The 20,162-nt window shown below is 39.2% G+C and overlaps 2 protein-coding genes across 5 annotated transcripts in view; one reads left to right on the top strand and one right to left on the bottom strand.

Annotated features, from left to right (window-relative positions):
- Positions 1-615: 615 nt before the first annotated feature.
- Positions 616-18,763, bottom strand: zgc:136439 (uncharacterized protein LOC678627 homolog). 4 transcript variants are annotated; one of them, XR_007247963.2, is made up of 10 exons: positions 18,514-18,763; positions 13,976-14,189; positions 11,411-11,500; positions 10,520-10,599; positions 7,269-7,384; positions 7,084-7,181; positions 6,784-6,852; positions 4,768-4,989; positions 1,471-1,529; positions 1,340-1,392 (listed from the first exon to the last, which is right to left on the bottom strand). XR_007247963.2 is itself a non-coding variant. In XM_048534956.2 (9 exons), the coding sequence occupies exons 2-9, from the start codon at positions 14,165-14,167 to the stop codon at positions 1,281-1,283; spliced, it is 816 nt and encodes a 271-aa protein (XP_048390913.1). In that variant the 5' UTR covers positions 14,168-14,186; positions 18,514-18,758; the 3' UTR covers positions 616-1,280. The 4 variants fall into 4 exon arrangements, 3 of the variants coding, with proteins under 3 accessions (XP_048390913.1, XP_048390912.1, XP_048390915.1); XM_048534956.2 differs by lacking the exon at positions 4,768-4,989 and having other exon boundaries at positions 616-1,392; positions 13,976-14,186; positions 18,514-18,758; XM_048534955.2 differs by lacking the exon at positions 4,768-4,989 and having other exon boundaries at positions 616-1,392; positions 18,514-18,757.
- Positions 18,055-20,162, top strand: part of ankar (ankyrin and armadillo repeat containing) — a 105,601-nt gene continuing 103,493 nt past the window's right edge. Inside the window, exon 1 of the mRNA XM_059647178.1 lies at positions 18,055-18,757. The gene's annotated coding sequence lies outside the window, so the exon portion shown is untranslated. The remainder of the gene's footprint in view (positions 18,758-20,162) is intronic.

Here is a 20,162-nt window from a genome sequence, read left to right as displayed (position 1 = left end):
CTTACCATGTACTGTGTCTGTGCCTCACAATTATACCTCAATCACACTTCTTACCCCCCACCCTTTATTGAGCTTTGCCTGTTAAATAATAAAAATATTTTTCACACTCTTTCCCAACAAAGATTTAATTTTCACTTGATTTATCTCTGACAAAGGTTCCTTAAAATTAGAAAGAAATGTAACTTCTTTGATTTGACTCAATCCTTGGCTCCAGAATTCCTCAACTCACTTAACTTTACCATCTTAAATTGGTAAATTTATTCTTAAAATTACTGAGATTGATGCACAGGAGTGTGTAAATGTTATGACTGCAGTTAACTTTATAATTACAAAATTTAAAAAGCTAGGAATAACAAGACGTAGAGCTGGATGAACACAGCAGGTCAAGCAGCATCAGAGGAGCAGGAAGGCTGATGTTTTGGGCCTGGACCCCCCTTCAGGGAAGGGGAAGGGGATTCTGAAATAAATAGAGAGGGGGGGGAGATGGATAGAGGATTCTCCTCTATCCGTCTTCTATCTGCCTTCCCCACCCCACCCCACCCCCCATTTATTCAGAACACCCTTCCGGGTTTTTCTAAAAGGAGGGTCCAGGCCCAAAATGTCAGCTTTCCTGCTCCTCTGACGCTGCTTGACCGGCTATGTTCATCCAGCTCTGCACCTTGTTATCTCAGATACTCCAGCATCTGCAGTTCCTACTATCTTTAAAAAGCTAGTGTTTTTTTAACTTCTCTGTATTCTTTTAGGCTACTTTAACATGCTTGACCTCTAACACTTGTAAGTTTATAGTACAAAATGAGACCATTTAAGCTATCATATTCCGGAACTTTACATCAGTCCAACAAACTGATTTCTCTGTGATGCGCTCTATGTGTGACTGCAAATATTAGAAAGTTTAACTTCACCATTTTTTCATGCAGTTGCTATATAAAGACTTTAACTCGTTTTAGGGTGTCTTTTAGCTGAATTATTTTAAAAATTGTTACTTTATTTTTAATAAAGTAACATTGTTCTGGAATGTTCATGGATATTACCTACTTTCATACATTGTAGCTGTACTTTCATTCATTGATTTATCCTAGTAAAATAGAAGTTCTTTTTTAAAAAGCAATAATTCAAACCTTAATTCTGTATGCAGGATTAGGAATTAAATGTATGGTTAGAGCTTTTTCTAAATAAAAACATTAACCAGTTTCTCCTTGGAAAACATTAAGAAGAAGTACAGATGCTGTACAAGGCTCGTTCTCCAGAGCTTTTAAATCCTTTGGAAAACTGCAAGTTACTTAAATCAATAATTCCTTTCTGTGCTTCTGGAAATATGTGGTACAGTCAATATAAGCCGGAAGATTTCCAACATCAAACCGGCCACGTACTTGATGAACAAACACTGGTTTCCTGCAATAGGAAAAGAAAATCATAGTAGCTAACACAGAAGTAAAAATGAAATAACAGTTCCTTGAAGCAATCTCTCACCTTGAGTAGACCCAACGTAAGAAGTTACCAGGTGCATCCTTCTCTTCCAATGTTGAATTCTATCAAGAATAAAATGCTTTTGTTAACGTAATTGTTAAATAAGCTGGCAAAATAAACACAGTTTGCCAAGAAAAATGAGTGAAAGGAAAATAATACACAGAATCTTTGAATAAATTCGAATTTATGCAGGTGGCATGGTATGTTTTAAGTTCAGAAATCCCATGGGGAAATCTCATTAAACAAGGGGCCCAGTTTTAATTAATTCATCAATTGTTCAAAAGCTTTCAATATTGTCCAGCATGATGTTAATAGAAGGCATGTACACAGACTGTGGAGTATCTGTCTTGTATGGCCAGTAAGAGATCTGTACGGAAAATCTTCGGAAATAGTTGACAAGAGACACACAAGCCAATTCCAATTTGAGTGAGAGTCAGGCAGAGATGCCTTCTGTCAACCATGTTGTTTAATGCTGGGGGACAGAGGATGATGAAAACAATCCCAGAGAGATATAGCAGCATCATAGGAGGCAACAGCATAAGGAATCTCTGGTATGTAGACAACATCACACCAGGCCATAACAAAACAGCTGGAAACCATGTCAGGCCACAGAAAGGGCAGACATTTTCCCCTCCCCACTGTGGAATGAAAAAAATAGAATTCTCGACCTCAGAAAAACTTTTCCGTCCAACCTTCGATGGTGATTTCAGAACTTGATTTAATGATTTCTTTATTGTCATGTGTACCTAAGTACAGTAAAAAGCTTTGTTTACAAGCAGTACGGGCAGATCATAGGCAGCAAGGACATACAGATGACAGGGTGAAAAATAAAACAGGTTACATCGCACAAGGCATGCACTAGGCAAGATCAACATAAGCAAGATCAGCATTATTTCCTGAGCCACCTGAGGATGAAGAGTCATTGTTGTGCCTTCTTGACTGTTGCATCAACATGGCAAGTTCAGGACAGGTTGTAGGTTATCGTCACTCTGGCAAACTCGACATTATTCCCACTAGAGTCCAATCATCAAGGTAATAACAGCCAGGAGGTAGCTGTTCTTGAACCTGCAAGTGTGTGTGTTCAAGCTTCTGTATTTTCTGCTGATGGAAATGGTTGTAGGAGAGCATTACCAGTGCATAATGGGTCTTTGATCATATTGGTAGCATTTCCACAGCAATGAGCCATGTAAATAGAGTCCGTGGATGAAAGGTGATGACAGCACACAACCTTCTGTAGTTTGTTAAGTTCCTGGGCACAGCAGTTGCCATTCCAGGCCATTATGCACCCTGACAGTATGCTTTCAATGGCACATTTGTAAAAGGGTTCTTATGGGCATGCCAAATTTCCTGAGCTACCCGAGGGAGAAAATGCATTGTTGCCTTCTTGACCATTGCATCTACATGTGAAGTCCAGGACAGATTGTCAGTCATTGTCATTCCTAAGAACTTGGTGCTCTCCACCCTCTCAACTTCAGCTCCATTGATGTAGATGAGAGCATGTTCTTCTTTCTTTCTTAAAAGAATGATTAGTTCTTTAGTTTTGCCAACATTGAGAGAGAGGTGGATCTCACTGCACCACATCACCAAGCCCTCTATCTCCTTTCTGTATTCTGACTTGTCATTGTTGGATATCTGTCCTAACACGGTGGATGAGGTGCAGTTATTGATCATCACTGACTGCAGCCTGTGGATCTGAAAGCTGAGGATCCAGTTGGAGAGGGCTGAACTGAGAGCAAGGTCAGAGTTTTGAAATCAGTCTGCAGGGAATAATGGTGTTGAAGGCAGAGCTGTAGTCAATGAACAGAAGTCTGATGCAGGTGTCCTTGTCCAGATGTTTGAGGGATGAGTGCAGGGCTAGGGAAATGGTGTTCCCTGTGGACCTGTTGTGTTGGTAGGCAAGTTGTAGGGGATCAAGGAAGGCTGGGAGGCTACAGGGGATGTGGGCCATGACCAGCCTCTCAAAGCACTGCATGATTGTGAAGGTCAGAACCACTGGTAGTCATTAAGGCATGTTGCACATGCTTTCTTAGGTACTGCATTGATGGTGGTCTTCTTGAAGCAGGTGGGGACTTTGGCTTGTAGAAGGAAGAGGTTGAAGATTTCAGTGAGTGAATACCTTCACCAGTTGGTCTGCACAGGATCTAAGTGCTTGTACAGGGATTCTGTCTAGGCCCATTGCTTCATTTTGTATCCCGTAATGTTGTTCAGGTCTTTCTAAGACGGCAGCAGTCTGCTCGGTTGGTTAGGGTCTCTAACTTGGTCCTGTACTGCTTCTTGGTATCCCTGATAGTTTTGAGGAGGTCATACCTGGATTTTCGGTATAGGTCTAGAGTTGTCTGACATGAATGCGTCACGCCTGGTCTTCAGTGAGTTGATTTCCTATTTCATTCAAGGTTTCCAGTTGGGGAATGTTTGTATTGACTTCTTTGGCACACAGTCCTTCACACATTTGCTTATGAAGTCTGTGATGGTGGTGGCATACTCATCTAAGTTTCCTGCTAAGTACTTGACTACAGTCCAGTTCACTGATTCCAAAAATTCCCAGAGATGGTCTTCTGTTGCCTCAGACCAGCATTGTACTTCTTTTTGCAAAGGGTCTTCCCATTTCAGCTTCTGCTTGTAAGCTGGGAGGAGTAAGACTGTGATTGGATTTTCCAAGTGTGGGCAGGGGATGAAGCGGTAGGCATCTTTGATGGTTGCGTAGCAGTGGTCCAGGATGTTCGATCCTCTGGTGGGACAGGAGATGTGTTGGTGATAATTTGGCATCACCCTCTTGATGTTAACTTGTTGAAGTCGCTGGTCATGATGAATAGGGCCACAGGGAATTTCATCTCTAGAGTGTTTGTGGCACTATAAATTTTGTCTGGTGCCTTCTTCACATTCGCATGGGGAAGTGTGTTGACTGCTGACAGGATGGTTGAGGTGAACTCTCACAGCAAACAGTAGGGATGGTGTTTCACTGTAAGGGTATTCTAGGACCGAGCACCAGGTGGTGTTGATTAGGAAACATAATGCACTGCCCTTTTCCTTACCCGAGGACGCCCATGTAGTCTATGCGATGTACGGAGAAGCCATCAGCTTGTAGGGCACAGTCTGAATGGCAGGTGTGAGCCAAGTCTCCATGAAGCAGAGCACACAACAGACTCCAGTTCCCCCTGGAAGGTAAATCTCACCTTTGACTATTGACTATCTTATTTCCATGCATTTTCATATTACTAATACCCAACTTGCCCTATTTACATTGCACCTCATAAGAAGCTAGGTAGTGGAAAAGTGTGTTAGGTAAAACTAAATGGGTACCTGATAACTGCAGATTGTCACATGTCTATCCTAGACTTCATGCAACCGCTTCTTCTGCACAATGTCCCTCCATGCTCCATGGCCATGATCTTCACCTATTTGTCCACGCAACTTAGGATCGGCAAAACTGCAGGCTCAATAGATCATCATGGCTGTTCTAGGTCCTACCCAGACACCACTCAGGTCTTCAACACTTTGAGCTCCTCAGTGACTTAGATGCTTCTGCCAAGACACAATGAGCAGGGACACATGTATCCATACATGATGTTTTTGCACTGACACAGAGATGTGCATTTTATGGTTTATAATTTGCTTGAGGTGATGAGGTAAGTGTCAGCACTTAAGTGGACATTATTGCTCATACTTAGGGTTGGAGAATAGCAGTTAGACTGAATGCTGGACCTTCAAGTGCGGTGTAACACTTAGTGTGGAAGACTGCGCAAGACTTCTTGTGGCACTGCTGAGCATCTACGGTCGTTGATCCATGCTGCAAGTGAGTCAGGGAAGGCCATGTCTAGTAATGTGGCCTCTTATGGTGGTCCTTCGTCGGCCTTCTTATTTAATCTGGTACCAGTGTCCCAGATGTGTGTTCTGAAACAGCAGTCAAGCTAGCTTTTCTTCTGAGACATTTTTCAATGTTCAGGATCAAGCAACACAATGTCACTGGCTTGCCGTGTCTGAAACAGTGTGCAGCTAGGCTTTACATACGATGCCAGAGATGTAGAAACTGCTGGCTCTCACCACAAGATTGAGAAATGCACCCAACATCTCACTTGCATAAATAATGAAGTGAAAATGAGGAGATTGCAGAGAAACCGCGACCTGCGTAACGGCATCAGGATACCATGAAACTCGCTCACCCTATTATAGTTGCAAATAGTAAAATTCAGCCTTAAAGTCTCTTGACCTTAGCATACATGAGGCAATAACCAAGCATTATGGCTCTAAATGACAATGGAAAAGTCAAGATTATAAGCGCTTAGACAGTGACATTGGACAATTTGAAGCATCTTGGCTCGAAGATAAAATACCAAAGTTACATCAAAAAATAAAATCCAGGTTAGTTGAGCTACAGAGAAAGCATGACTTAAGTACTGCTTGTCAGTTCAAAAGCATTAGCTTGAATCTTCATATCATGTACAATCATTAACATGGAATGCTGCACTCAATTGATATAGGAGGTTCGATTGTAAACGAGGTTTTGAAATGTGGGTACAGTGCAGAATGCTCAGAATAACCTGGATGGACAAAAGGACACATGGGCAGATGTGATCAAAAGCACAAGTCTAGAAATCTACATGTTGCTAAGTACTGATCGAGAGAGATAGCTAAGCCCAGTCATTGGAATCATAGACCTGACAGCCTGGTCCTAGCAATAACTAAAGGAGAAATTAAGGGTAAAAACAGAAAGTGAAGAACAAAAATCAGATGAATGCTTAACAGTGAGACATGGCCTGAGGGTGTCTGAAGAAAACCAGAGAAGTAGATAGATTATAGTGACAATGAACAAACAAACAAACAAAAAAAAGTGCAGTTGTCGAATGTATTAGATCTACAAGCACTTTGCCAGGCATTTGTTCCAAGAGTATAAATACAGCATCATTTAACTTGCTCACATTACAAGAATGACTAAATTAATACAATTGAAATAATCTGTGAAGCACCTGAAGCATGCTTTTTGAAAAATGCTGTATAAAGTTCTGTTTCTATATCAGAAAACATCCACACTTAGAATTCCAAATTAAAGCACGACATTTAAATACAAAATATTGATCAAATACATACATAATCAATCCATCATCCTCTTGCCTCTTTTGTAGGATTAAGTACTTGTAGAAAATTATACGTTGCATAAAATATTTAAATTATCCATTAGTAATTAAATGGACCTTGATACAATTTTATATCAACGTGTTAAATGACACATCCTGATGTTTCTACTCCTGGTCCCATTGTAGTAATTTCTAATGAACTGATCAAGGTTTTATTTTTAGCGAAGTTTAGCTTAATACTTACCTGTTTCTCTTGAAGAAATTTTGCAATCAAAGGTATTGTGTTTTTTGAATATATATAGAAGCATGGGCACTGGAAGACAGAAGATTAAGTGCAAATTGAATTCGTAATTTAGATTACTATTTCCTAGTACAATTTGTATTTACAATGTTAAATAGACTGCCCATAATAAATCAAATATTGGAAAAAGTTACCTCAGTACAACAAGATTATGCTTTAGTATAAATGATGCTTTTGAAGACATTTTATAACTGTATATAATGTGTGGTCAAAAAAAAGACAAAGCTAAGGTAAAAATCTTACAGCTCTGCGAGATGTTGTTTCAGTTGAGCGGGGTTTCTCTTTAAATGCAGTTACTTGGAAGTTTTCATCAGTTTCTAAAATGCCAAACTTTGTCGTTTCTGCTGAGGGGAAAAGCTATGGTAGATTATTTTACCCAAAAATCAGTTCAGTAAATAAAATAACTTTGTAATAAATTATGGATTGACCTTCATCTTTGCAAAAGTAAGACAGAACCAAATTGCTGTCGCAATTAGTACTCTGCAATTCAGCAAATCGTGCAAGAACAACAGATAGGCTGAAGTCTTCATAGAATAAAGTGTCACTGAAAAAAAAAGCATTGTCAAAGTAGTAATCAAAACATACAAGACAGTATTAGAACTTCAACAAAGTAAACTAAATTTATCATATTTATCACCTCCACTCTCAATTACTACAACTTTTCCCATTTTCCATCTTGCATAAAATTTCAGTTCATTCTAAATTACACATCCTGTCGCCTAACTAAGCAAATCTAATTCATCACCCAAATCCCTACTGACCCACGTTGGATCCTGGACACTTTTTGCTCTCCAATCAAAAATACACATATCCACATTTAATTCTCCCTCAGCCTCTCTTTCCTATATCTGAAATCTGGTCCATCTCTACAACTCCCTACTCCCAACGCTCTAACTCTGGTATTTTATGCATGCCCCATCGTTAGTAGCACTAGCTTTAGCCCCATGCTTTGGAATACAGCCCAATTAAACCTTTGGTCTCTTTATCTCTGCCGTTCCAGTTCCCTGTCTACCTTTAAGACCACCGTCAAAGCCTCTCTCTTTGACTAAGTTTCTGCCATCACCCAAATATTTCCTGTGCATGGTTTCATTTTTTGGCTGCGCCTCAGAACAATATCCCAAGCGGCTTCAATGTTAAAAGTAATAGAACTGCAACTTAAGAAATCTTTATAAATGATTTATCCTCCTGAGAGTTATAGATATTTCAATGCAAGTGGTCATTCTGCAAAACTTACCATCCAATTTGAAACTAGCTTATCTTGCACTTTCTACTTTTTTGATTTGATTTGATTTATTGTTGTCACATGTACAGAGTAAAGTACTGTTTTGCGTGCTAATCAGACTAATCACACCTTACATGTCTTAATGTTTTAGTCTTTAACATTTTTTCTGCAATAATCAATGATAAAACAATTCACATTAGAATTATGCTTTTCCATGAGAACAATTCTTTTAATCACTCTAATGATTTTTTAAAAAATAATCCTAATTTCAAGCTCCTTGTTGTCAATTCACTGACCAGTGGAAATTTCAATTCATCCCTGACATTCACAAGCACGCCTAAAAGGAAATTTTAAGGTTTTTCCTTGCTCTGGAAGAAATAGAGTATAAACTACAGGAGTCATCAGTAGCAGATAAGTTGTTGTAGGGGATTCTAAGAGACAGGATCTACTTGCATTTCGAGAAGCAAGGAGTGATTAGGGATATTCAGCATGGCTTTGTGCATGGGAAATCACATCTCTCAAACTTGAATGAGTTTTTTTGAGGACATAATCAAAAAGATTGATGAGGTCAGAGCAGAAGATATTATCTACAAAGACTTAAGCAAGGCTTTTTACAAGTTTCCACATTGTCGACTGGTTAGTAAGGTGAGATCACAGAATCCAGGGAGAATTAGCCAATTGTACACAAAATTGGCTTGAGGGTAGAAGACAGAGCATGGTGGGACAGAGTTGTTCACACTGGAGGCCTATGACCAGCAGCACACCACAAGAATCAGTGCTGGTTCCACTGTTGTTCATCATTTATATAGATGATTTGAACGAGAATATAGGTGGCCTGGTTAGTACATTTATGGATGACACCAAAATTGGTGGTTTAGTAAGCGGTGAAGAAGAATCTAAGGAGTAATTGGATCTTGATCGACTGGTCCAGTCGTCGAAGAATGACAGCCGTGGTTTAATTCAGACAAAAGCGAGGTATTGCATTTTGCTAAGTCAAAGAGGGTAGTTCTTATAATTAATGGTAAGGCCCTGTGGAGTGTTGTCAAACAGAGATACCGAGGGGTGCAAGTACATAGTACCTTGGAAGTAGCATCACAGATAGGCAGGGTGGTGAAGGTGATGTTTGACACGCTTGCCTTTGTCAGAGAATGGAGTATAGGAGTTGAGACATCATGTAACAGCTGTACAAGACATTGGTAAGGCTATATTTGGGATACTGCACACAATTCTGGTCATCCTGCTATAGGAAGGATGTTAATGAAGTGGAAAGGGTGCAACAAGATTTAAAAGGACGTTACTGAAACTGGAAGGTTCAAGTTATAAGGAGAAGCTGGAAAGGCTGGGACCTTTTTTTTCCCTAGAATATAAGAGACCAAGAAGTGACCTTATAGAGGTTTATAAAATCATGAGGGGCATAGATAATGAAAATAGCCAAGGCCTTTTCCCCAACGGTAGGGGAATCCAAAACTGGTGGGTACAGTGACGAGAGAGTGAAAGAATTAAAAGGCAGCTGTGGGGCAATATTTTCCCGCAGTGGGTGGTGCATATATGGAATGAACTACCAGAGAAATTGGTAGAGGTGGGTACAATTACAACTTTTAAAAAACATATGGAGAGGTACGTGGACAGGAAAGGTCCAGAGGAATATGGGCCAAAGCAGGCAAATAGGGCTAGTTCAGTTTAGGAAATTTGGTCAGCATGGATGAGTTGGGCCAAAGGGGTCTGTTTTCATGCTGTATGACTCTCTTTTTGGCATTTCAATGCTGTAATTCAGATTACTGGCAAATGTGGCAGAATTAGCAAACCTTGGAAAAACACTTTGCAGCTTTGAAGATTTGTATGATTAAATGTGAAACAAAATCTGGAAAAGTAAAATAAAATAGTGGGTTTGGAAAAAGGAGAATTATATGCTGTAGGGCTTAGGGCACTAACTTGTTGGCTGCTTAAAATATGCAGAACAGACATATTGCTTTCTCCACCTTAGTGGAAGAATAAGGTAACTAAAATTAATCCTACGGCCAAGCAAAGATACTTGAAATGACATACTAACCATTGATTGTGACACAAAAGATAATGAGAAGAATAAAAAGAAATTAAAATGAAAATGACAGATAGACGTGATTATGAATAGCAGTTTATGGGATGCCAATTTAGCTAAACACATAGTGGATATAGGGATAAAGACTAGACAGGTTCCTTAAAGGATAAACAAGGAAGCAACAATATAAAATTGCAGCCTGATGAATTGTTCTTTTCTTTCATTTGAATCAATATTACAGGTCAATGCTCATTATTGCATGAGCTATAGAGAAACATATTGAAATATTTATTTTAAAATTGAATATCCTTTCTATTTACAACTTGTTTTTACCTTACTATACATATATACTGTATATATTACGCATTTATTACCACTATTTTGTTTAGCCTTTACTGTCTATTTACATGATTACTTACCCTCCTAGGATCAATACATGATCATTAATGTTAAACTGAGTAATGGCAAGTTGAAGACAAGCTATGGCACCCAACCGTTCCTGTGGGGAGAAGTAATTTTTGAAACTGTTCAGAACATTGAATTACAGCTTTCACTTTATTTTAAATAACTCAAGCCTGCAAAATATAAATTGTTTTATTCTCCAAGTTTTGAATGCATTTAATAAAAAAAATTAATAAATTTCCACAGTGAGACTTTGAGAAAAGCTTCCCTGCACAATAATTTTGGTTGAGGTCTAGCTAAATTCCTTTTAAATTATTCTTAATTTAAAATTTACAGCTGTTAAATGCAACTATTGCAAGAAACCCTCGTCTCCATTACTGATTTAATACCAATAAAATAAGCTCCTCCTTTAGCTGATATGCTTGAAACTACCACATTCAGTTATTTCAGAAATAACACTAAACCACACCATAGGACAGAATTACAAATCGGAAAATAAAACTTAAAGTAATAATAGAATATACAAGTGCATTTCAAGGCAGAATCAATGATCTACAATTCAATCTCAGTTTGTTATTTTCAAATCAAGTTATAAACTGTTACAATTTTGTTAAGTTCTACCAAGGTGTTACCTGTATATTTGTACGGACCAGGTCTGGAAACTAAAATGAAGTGCAGTCAAGACCTTTTATAGTAAAGAATCTTACTTCAATCATTGCTTATATTCTGTATTCACATTTCCTAACAAATGGACTGAACTTTTACAATGCAATTAAACAAAAATCTTAATCAGCTGAAATTTAACTTTGTCTGAAAGTTAAACGTAATTCTTACTAATGATCTAACATTACTGAAAATGTTCGTCTTTATATATTATATATCGAGACTATTGAAGTTCTATCACTTACTTCATTGTTTTTTGTTCCATCATTTAGAACTTTAACTAGTTGAAACTCCTTTGCCCATTCTTCAAATTTCACATAATAAAGATCATTTGTCTGCAAAGATTATTATTAGTTAGCAATTACTAACAATAACCAAGAGAATGATACCATTGTAGTGTCTGCTCATTATGTGTTTTAAAGATCAGTTTTAAATTTTACTTTCTTTTGCAAAGAAGACAAAAGTGTGGTAAGTTGTGTGTGAAGTCAGATGAGATAGGGGAAGCGCTAAATGAATATTTTTCAGCAGTATTCACTCTAGAAAACGACAATGTTGTCGAGGAGAATACTGAGGTACAGGCTACTAGACTAGGCGGGATTGAGGTTCACAAGGAAGAGGTATTAGAAATCCTTCAGAGGGTGAAGATAGATAAGTCCCCTGGGCCGGATGGGATTTATCCTCGGATCCTCTGGGAAGCCAGGGAGGAGAGTGCCGAGCCTTTGGCATTGATCTTTAACTCGTCATTGTCTACAGGAATAGTGCCAGATGATTGGAGGATAGCAAATGTGGTTCACCTGTCCAAGAAGGGGAGTAGAGACAACCCTGGTAATTATAGACCAGTGAGCCTTATCTCAGTTGTTGGTAAAGTGTTGGAAAAGGTTATAAGGGATAGGATTTATAATCATCTAGGAAAGAATAAATTGATTAGGGATAGTCAGCATGGTTTTGTGAAGGGAATGTCCTGCCTCACAAACCTTATTGAGTTCTTTGAGAAGGTGACCAAACAGGTAGATGAGTGTAAACCGGTTGATGTGGTGTACATGGATTTCAGCAAGGCGTTCAATAAGGTTCCCCACAATAGGCTATTGTACAAAATGCGGAGGAATGGAATTGTGGGAGATATAGCAGTTTGGATCGGAAATTGGCTTGCTGAAAGAAGACAGAGGGTGGTAGTTGATGGGAAATGTTCATCCTGGAGACCAGTTACTAGTGGTGTACCGCAAGGGTCGGTGTTGGGTCCACTGCTGATGGTCATTTTTATAAATGACCTGGATGAGGGCGTAGAAGGATGGGTTAGTAAATTTGCAGACGACACTAAGGTCGGTGGAGTTGTGGATAGTGATGAAGGATGCTGTAGGTTGCAGAGAAACATAGATAAGCTGCAGAGCTGGGCTGAGAGGGGGCAAATGGAGTTTAATGCAGACAAGTTTGAGGTGATGCACTTTGGTAGGAGTAACCGGAAGGCAAAATACAGGTCTAATGGTAAGATTCTTAGCAGTGTAGATGAGCAGAGAGATCTCGGTGTCCATGTACACAGATCCTTGAAAGTTGCCACCCAGGTTGACAGGGCTGTTAAGAAGGCATACAGTGTTTTAGCTTTTATTAAGAGAGGGATCGAGTTCCGGAACCAAGAGGTTATGGTGAAGCTGTACAAAACTCTGGTGCAGCCGCACTTGCAGTATTGTGTACAGTTCTGGTCACCGCATTATAAGATGGATGTGGAAGCTTTGGAAAGGGTGCAGACGAGATTTACTAGGATGTTGCCTGGTATGGAGGGAAGGTCTTACGAGGAAAGGCTGAGGGACTTGAGGCTGTTTTCATTAGAGAGAAGAAGGTTGAGAGGTGACTTAATGGAAACATATAAAATAATCAGAGGGTTAGATAGGGTGGATGGGGAGAGCCTTTTTCTTAGGATGGTGACGGCGAGCACGAGGGGGCATAGCTTTAAATTGAGGGGTGAAAGATATAGGAGAAATGTCAGAGGTAGTTTCTTTACTCAGAGAGTAGTAAGGGAATGGAACGCTTTGCCTGCAATGGTAGTAGATTCGCCAACTTTAGGTACATTTAAGTCGTCATTGGACAAGCATATGGACGTACAAGGAATAGTGTAGGTTAGATGGGCTTGAGATCGGTTTGACAGGTCGGCACAGCATCGAGGGCCGAAGAGCCTGTACTGTGCTGTAATGTTCTATAATCTATAAAATAGGCCACAATCACACAAGTTGAAGTTTCATTCTGTTCCTCCCACACCAACATTTTCCTGTTTATTTGCTTTCTGTTTTGATGCACTGGTGAATGAGAAAAAATGTCTATCTTTACCACAAAATAAATCAGTGTTGATATTAGCATTTGGTATACACAAACCACAAGGAAAATTTGGTTAATTTCTTTTTCCTCACCTATCCTATGCATCTTTAAATTCAAAATCATTTTGAATGTCGCATGGATTTACAATTTCAATCGTGTCAAAGATCATTAATAAAATCTTAAGTTGTTCAATCAAAATCTCTAATTCTAGTGCGGTATTTCAATACCACTATAGAACAGAAGCACCAAAGTCTATTACCTTTTCTAATTTTTGTTAATAAGTTGAAACATGTTATATTCTTCTGAATTCAGTTCCACAAGTGTACTGTATGTCTTACTGAAATCTATTAGATTCATTTTCACATTTTCAAGTTTTGTGTTATCTGCAAACTTTGAAATTATGCCCTAGATAATCAAATCCAGTTCATAACTGTAGCTGAAAGCACTTAACACAATTAAAGCTGTGCATTTTCAAAAAGAAAGATTAAAAGATGTAAACATACAATAACATAAACTTCATCAATGCTGTCAATCTTGTCCAATGCTGCCATCCAATGACTGATAAGTGCCTTATTTCCTACTGGTAGAAGGGGTTTGGGAATGCCACAGAGATGCTTGAAACAACCACTGCTATCATTCTGTAGGTCACGGTTCAATCTGGTACCATAGCCAGCAGCCAGGATAACAGCCTTCATGTTTTCTGTGCAATCTGCCCTGCTAGAGAAATGTTTCAGATAAAGCTTAACTATTACGTGATGATGTCAACACATTAAACAATACATATGGATTCTTCCTATTTATGGAGTACCCCAGGAGCCTACTTTACGTTACTGTTATTGGACACATTGTAATCCATTTTCTGTTTTCTTCTATTTAACTGGAAAATTAATTTTCCAATGTGTTACTGACCTCTTGATTCACATTGCATTCCATGATTCAGTCATCATACAAGCTAGCCCTGGAGTATCTCTGAAGGGACACACAAGTCATGAACACTGTGGATGGTACCTACACCAAATAAAATACAGCAGCTCAAGAAACTGACTCACCCCCAGATTCTCGAGGGAAATTAGTGATGAGCATTAACTGTTGGTCTATCCAGCAATGCCCACATCCCATTAAAGAATAAATTAAAGATTATATAGTTATTTCTAAAATAGTTAAAAAATCAATAATTGGATTTTTCATAAATAAATGTATTCCAATACAAAACTGCTAATTAGACTGGCATGAGAATATTTTCCATATCACACAAATTGCTTAACCTTACTGGGGACTTGGATTTCATCAGGGAAATTTTAAAAATCTATATAAAATATTTGTTACCCAGCATGTTTGGGGTATGGATAGTGATGGCCGTCAATCAAAAATGCTGTTTAACCAGAAATACATTACTTCAGACACAATATAAGGTGTTCCAATATCTTTGAGGGAAAAGGGAAACACCATGCGAGGCAAATGTTCCAGACAACAGGGCAGCACAATAAAATCCCCACAACTGAAGACTAGAATGACACCATAACTTGCATCCCTACTTTCAGACTGGATACTTAAAACATCAGACTGTCAATTGCTAAGTATACCTTTGTTCAGGCTCAATAATCAAAACTGACTCAACATTTTGTTAATTTCAGTGCAAAGTTTAAGAACAACTTCTGCAATTTACAATCCACTATTTCTGTTATTAGTTTTTTTTAGTCTGAACAATGCAAGTGACCAGTTTATGAAAAGAAAATTGAGCTGTCAGAAATTCTGTTTACTAGAGAATTTTGGTTGGTAGAGTGTCAGATGGCACAACGTTTACTGTAGTTTATCAACAGTAAAAACATACGAACATTTACGTAAGAGGCTTGAGCAAAAAAGTATTAGTCACTGCAAAAAATATATCAACAGACCATCCTGAAGCATTTGCTGATAGAATCCGCAACCTGGTGACTTCTTGAAACTAATTATCAAAATAACTTTAAAATATTTGGGTGAAAAATTAAGCAAGGTAATGGCCATTTTTAGGTTGCTTTGAGTTCTATTTGGAATCAAAAATGTTATCCAAGGACTGCATTCATACTTCTAGCACAAGGTGTGCCAGATGGCATCATGCTAAAAGGCTTAGTGCACTAACTTGTTGGCTGCTTAAAATATGCAGACCAGACATATTGTTAAATCAATCAACATACAACACTGATTTTATGTCAGTTCCATACTTTAGCCGATGTCGTTGCTTCAGCTTGCATTGCTCAACATTGGTTAGTGAGTAGAACAACCCACCAACACTATTTAAAATCATGAAATACTCAGTTTAGTTCCAGGCCGTTTTCTATCTCGCTGTTGCAATAATTCCATATTTTGGTGCTTTTCACTGTTCTACTGTTTTTTTAAAAATCCTTTAGGAAGCAGTATGGAAGATGCTTAAGTATTTTATTTCTATCTTCAGATCTTCTGCACAAACCCAGGTACGGGTTCACTATTTCGACTAGCCTTTATGCTGAAATAAAATATGTTTGTAAGATTAATCAAAAGTCACACGGAACAGGACAAACTGCTAACAGGGAAAAGAAGGGGAAAATGGACATCATTATGGAAATAATGGCAATGATGAAACAGCTGAAGATGGCTGGATCCAGAAAACTACTCTGATGAAATTCTGCAGAGGGCGACAGGTTCGACACCCTCCAACCATAACCAAATTCCTTTCTTGAAAGCTTATCTCATCTCATTTTCCACTTGGGGACCTTGTAGCCTTCCAGACTCAATACCGTGTTTCAGAACTTGACAACCTCCTTCCGTGGTATGCTTTCTCTCTGGTAATGCTGATCCATCCTTTTGACATCCAACAGTCGTTCTGTCTCTGGGCTTCATCTCTGCCTATCCGTTTACTCCTTCCCCCACCCTGCCTTCAGTATATAGACCACCTCTTCCTAACTATTACCAGTTCTGAAGAAGTGTCACTCAACTCTAAATGTTAACCCTGCTTTCTCTCCACTGATGCTGCCAGACCTGCTGGGTTTCTCCAGCAATTTCTGTTTTTGTTTCAGATTTTCAACATCTGCAATTCTTTGCTTTATTCCTTTGTATCATGTATAACTTCAATAAGTGAAGTGTTTTGGACCAATTCCCAACAATTTCAATGTTGTTAGGTTCCTTGAGACCTTATTCAGATAAACACTACCCTAATGTCAAAGGCAGTCACTCTCACTTTACGTCTGGCCATCAGTTCTTTAGTCCATGTTTGAGCCGAGACTGTAGTTAGGCTTGGAACAAATTAGTCCTAACAGAAGCCAAATTGAGCATCAGTGAGTACATTGTTGCTGATTAAATGCTTCTTGTCAGTACCTTTCATTGGTTTTGAATTTTTTTTTTCTTTATTCATTCACGGGATGAGGGCGGTGCTTTTAGGTAACATTTATTGCCCATCCCAGTTGCCCAGAGGACAGTTGAAAGTCAACTACATTGCTGTGGGTGTGGAGTCACATGTGGCCCAGACCAGGTAAGATTGGCTGTTTCCTTCCCTAAAGACCTTTAGTGAAACAGATGGGTTTGTCCAACAATCAGCAACGAATACATGGTTATCACTAAATTCCTAATTTCAGATTTTTTTAATTGAATTCAAATTCCACCATCTGTCTTGGTGGGATTTGAACCCTGAATGTTTTCTTGGTTTCTGGATTAACACTCCAGTTATAATACCACTAGGTATTTGAGTCAGAAGATACTCGGTTCAAGTTCTGCTCCAGAACAATTGCACACAAATTAAGCTCACACATCAATACATTACGAAACAAACATGGTACAATGAAAAGTAAAAAATCAGAAATTGCTGGTAAAACCCAGGAGTCTGGCAGCATTTATAGAGAGAAGGCAGAGTTAATGTTTCGAGTTTGGTGACCCTTCTTCAGAATAGAATAGTGTAACAATACAATTAAAAATAATGTTTATATACAATGTTATCCTATATATGCCATACAATGAGAAGTGCTGCCTTTCAAATAAGTACAAAACTGAAACAAAAAGAGAGATTGCAAGAATGGAAGGGCAGTGGACCTGAAACATTAACTCTGATTTCTCTCCACGGATACTGCCAGGCCTGCTGAGCCTTTCCTGCAATTTCTGTTTTCGATTCTGGTTTTCAGCATCCGCTGTTCCTTCGGTTCTCATCGAGTACCAAACTGACACGGTGGCTACACTTTCAGGTGGATGTTAAAGATTCCATCTCATTACTTCAAAGTCACATGGAACAGGTCAAACTGCTAAAAGGGAAAAAGGGGGAAATGGACCTCATTATGAAGATAATGGCAATGATGAAACAGCTGAAGATGGCTGGATCCAGAAAACTACCCTGAAGAACTCCTACAGGTGTTGTGGAGAAAATCTCTCAACTAGTATCAGGAACGCTGACTTTTTAGACATTAAGCACATTGCAGTTTGTTGGAACTTTTCGTGCACATTTTGGCTACCTTACTTCCCGCATTAAAAAGTGACTGCACTTCAAAAGGCCTAGAGACGTATTTTCACAAAAAAAGCTGTTTGGAGGTGGCACTAATTGGCCGAATTGGATTTAAGTTGCTTTTTGTAAGCAGGTCATACATTAGCAATTTGACTGATACCGGTGTGCGGCTCTGAAGAAGTTTGCCTGGGTTGTCACCGGTTCTGGAGCAGAAATTTAAGAACTGCAGCCTTGGTAGTTTCAACAGCGTTAGGCCATTTCTGGTTATCGCTTCGAAGCCTTAATCAAATTGGCAGATGTAGACTAGTACTTGGGACGGCGCAGAACTCACGAGGAGGCCGCAACGGATATTGCTGCCCAGGAGAAAGGCTTGAGGACAAGGCAGACTGCCTTGATAACATGCATGGAGGGGACTTTAACAGCAGGGAGGCTGAGTAAGGAGACGGGGCTGGGGGAGGCCCTGCCAGGCTGGAGCCAAGGACTAGCACCGAGACCGACAGGACGCCAATTGGAAATCGGTACCCGGGGCTTAGTTATGCCTGTCTCCAGGTTCCAACATCACCGATTTAAATTTAATTTAACCCAAAACAGACAGTTTACCTTCCACCGTCCAACACCTTTCACTGGATCTCACCGCCAGCCTAGGCCCCGCCTACAGGACCCAGGTCCCACCAGATGCCCAATGGCCCCGCCCACTGGACGAGGCGAGGAATTGAAACCGGAAGCTGAAGCGGGTGGTTGGTCTGGTCTTAGAGGTTCGCGGTGAGTCGGTTGGTTGTCATGGAGACGACGTTCTGTCTCAGTGGATCGTGTGAGGAACAAACGAGAGGAGACAGGAGATCGGGTGCGTCAGTCAACAACATCGCGATCCGTAGACAGAGGTGCTGCAACTATGTAGTTTACTATTCTGGGCGACAGTCTCAATTTCATGGTAACTGTAGCATCTTCAGCATCAAGTTTTCAGTTTCAGTAAAACATTACGCCATCTTCGGCAAAATTTTACCCACCTCAGTCACAGTTCGTTAACTTCAGTGATCTTATGCCTGCTTCAATAGCACTGACCCAATTGCAGTAGTTCTCTACCAACTCAGCAACTGCTTTCAAACCTCACCAATTCTTTACTACTCCATCGCTGTTACTTCCCAGAAATGTTTTACCAGCTGCAGTCACACTCCTGTCAACAAAGATGTTCCATCAAACGCAGTGATGATCTAACAAACTCAACTCTAGAAGTCTCACCGATGCTTCAGCCCATTAGAACTCTAACAGCACTGCAGTACTTTGCCAACTTCAATGGAAACCTTAGCAAATTCAGTTTCAATAGCATGAAGTCAAAAGCATCTCTAGCAACATTGGTACCAACCCTGGAGATATAATTTAAAATGTAGCAGCCAAGGCAAAACATGTGCCGTGCTCATGTTGACATCAACTTGTGTTCCACTTTCAACTTTGAGTACAGCGATTGAAGCTGTATGCTTTTATTTCACCAGATATTTAGATATAAGCTATTGTGTCATACTGACTCAATATAGAATATTGACTATTGCTGTTTGCTGAACAAAGCAAGGATTTCATCCTCCAAATCCATGATATAAACATCATTGGTTTGTATTAGTTATGGTAGTACCGTGAAAACAGAATAAAGGTTTTTCATTCTCCCACCCCTTAACTAGTTCTGTTCAGTCCATCTCCAACTAAGTGGCTACAGAAACCATTGCAGCTTCTACATTCTGACTCCAGGTCCTCAACTCTTTTTACTTCAGAAACAGAAATCTTGATGCCAGCCAGGCCTGCTATAATAAGATACTGATTTTTTTTTTGTTTCACTTTTATAATTTTTTTATCTGTATCTACATTTAATCTTTATATATCTATTTTAAGCTAATAACTTTACCACTTTTATTGAAATTACTTACAACAGTAGATGTGCAATAAGCTAATTTTCATTTTTTAAGAGCAAAACTTTGTTAAATTGGAATGCTTGGGAACCTACAAGTGGCTAAAGTTGTTATACATATTTGCATTTCCTGCACTTCTCTGCAACATATCTGGTGTGACAATGACGTTCTGCTAAGGAAGCAGCCAAGTGCTAAATTAAAAGGCAGAAACTTAAATATAATAATCTCTGGACTATGGGCGATTTGGCAGACAGTAAATAAGGCAAGAGAGCTGAAAGCATAGCTCAAAGATTGCTGTGGGAGAAATGGATATTAAATCATTAACACTGGGAAAGAAGAAGCATGTTCTTC

This window comes from Stegostoma tigrinum, chromosome 7, assembly GCF_030684315.1.
Source record: "Stegostoma tigrinum isolate sSteTig4 chromosome 7, sSteTig4.hap1, whole genome shotgun sequence".
Taxonomy (NCBI): domain Eukaryota; kingdom Metazoa; phylum Chordata; class Chondrichthyes; order Orectolobiformes; family Stegostomatidae; genus Stegostoma; species Stegostoma tigrinum.
This window is presented reverse-complemented; position numbering and strand designations above follow the sequence as displayed.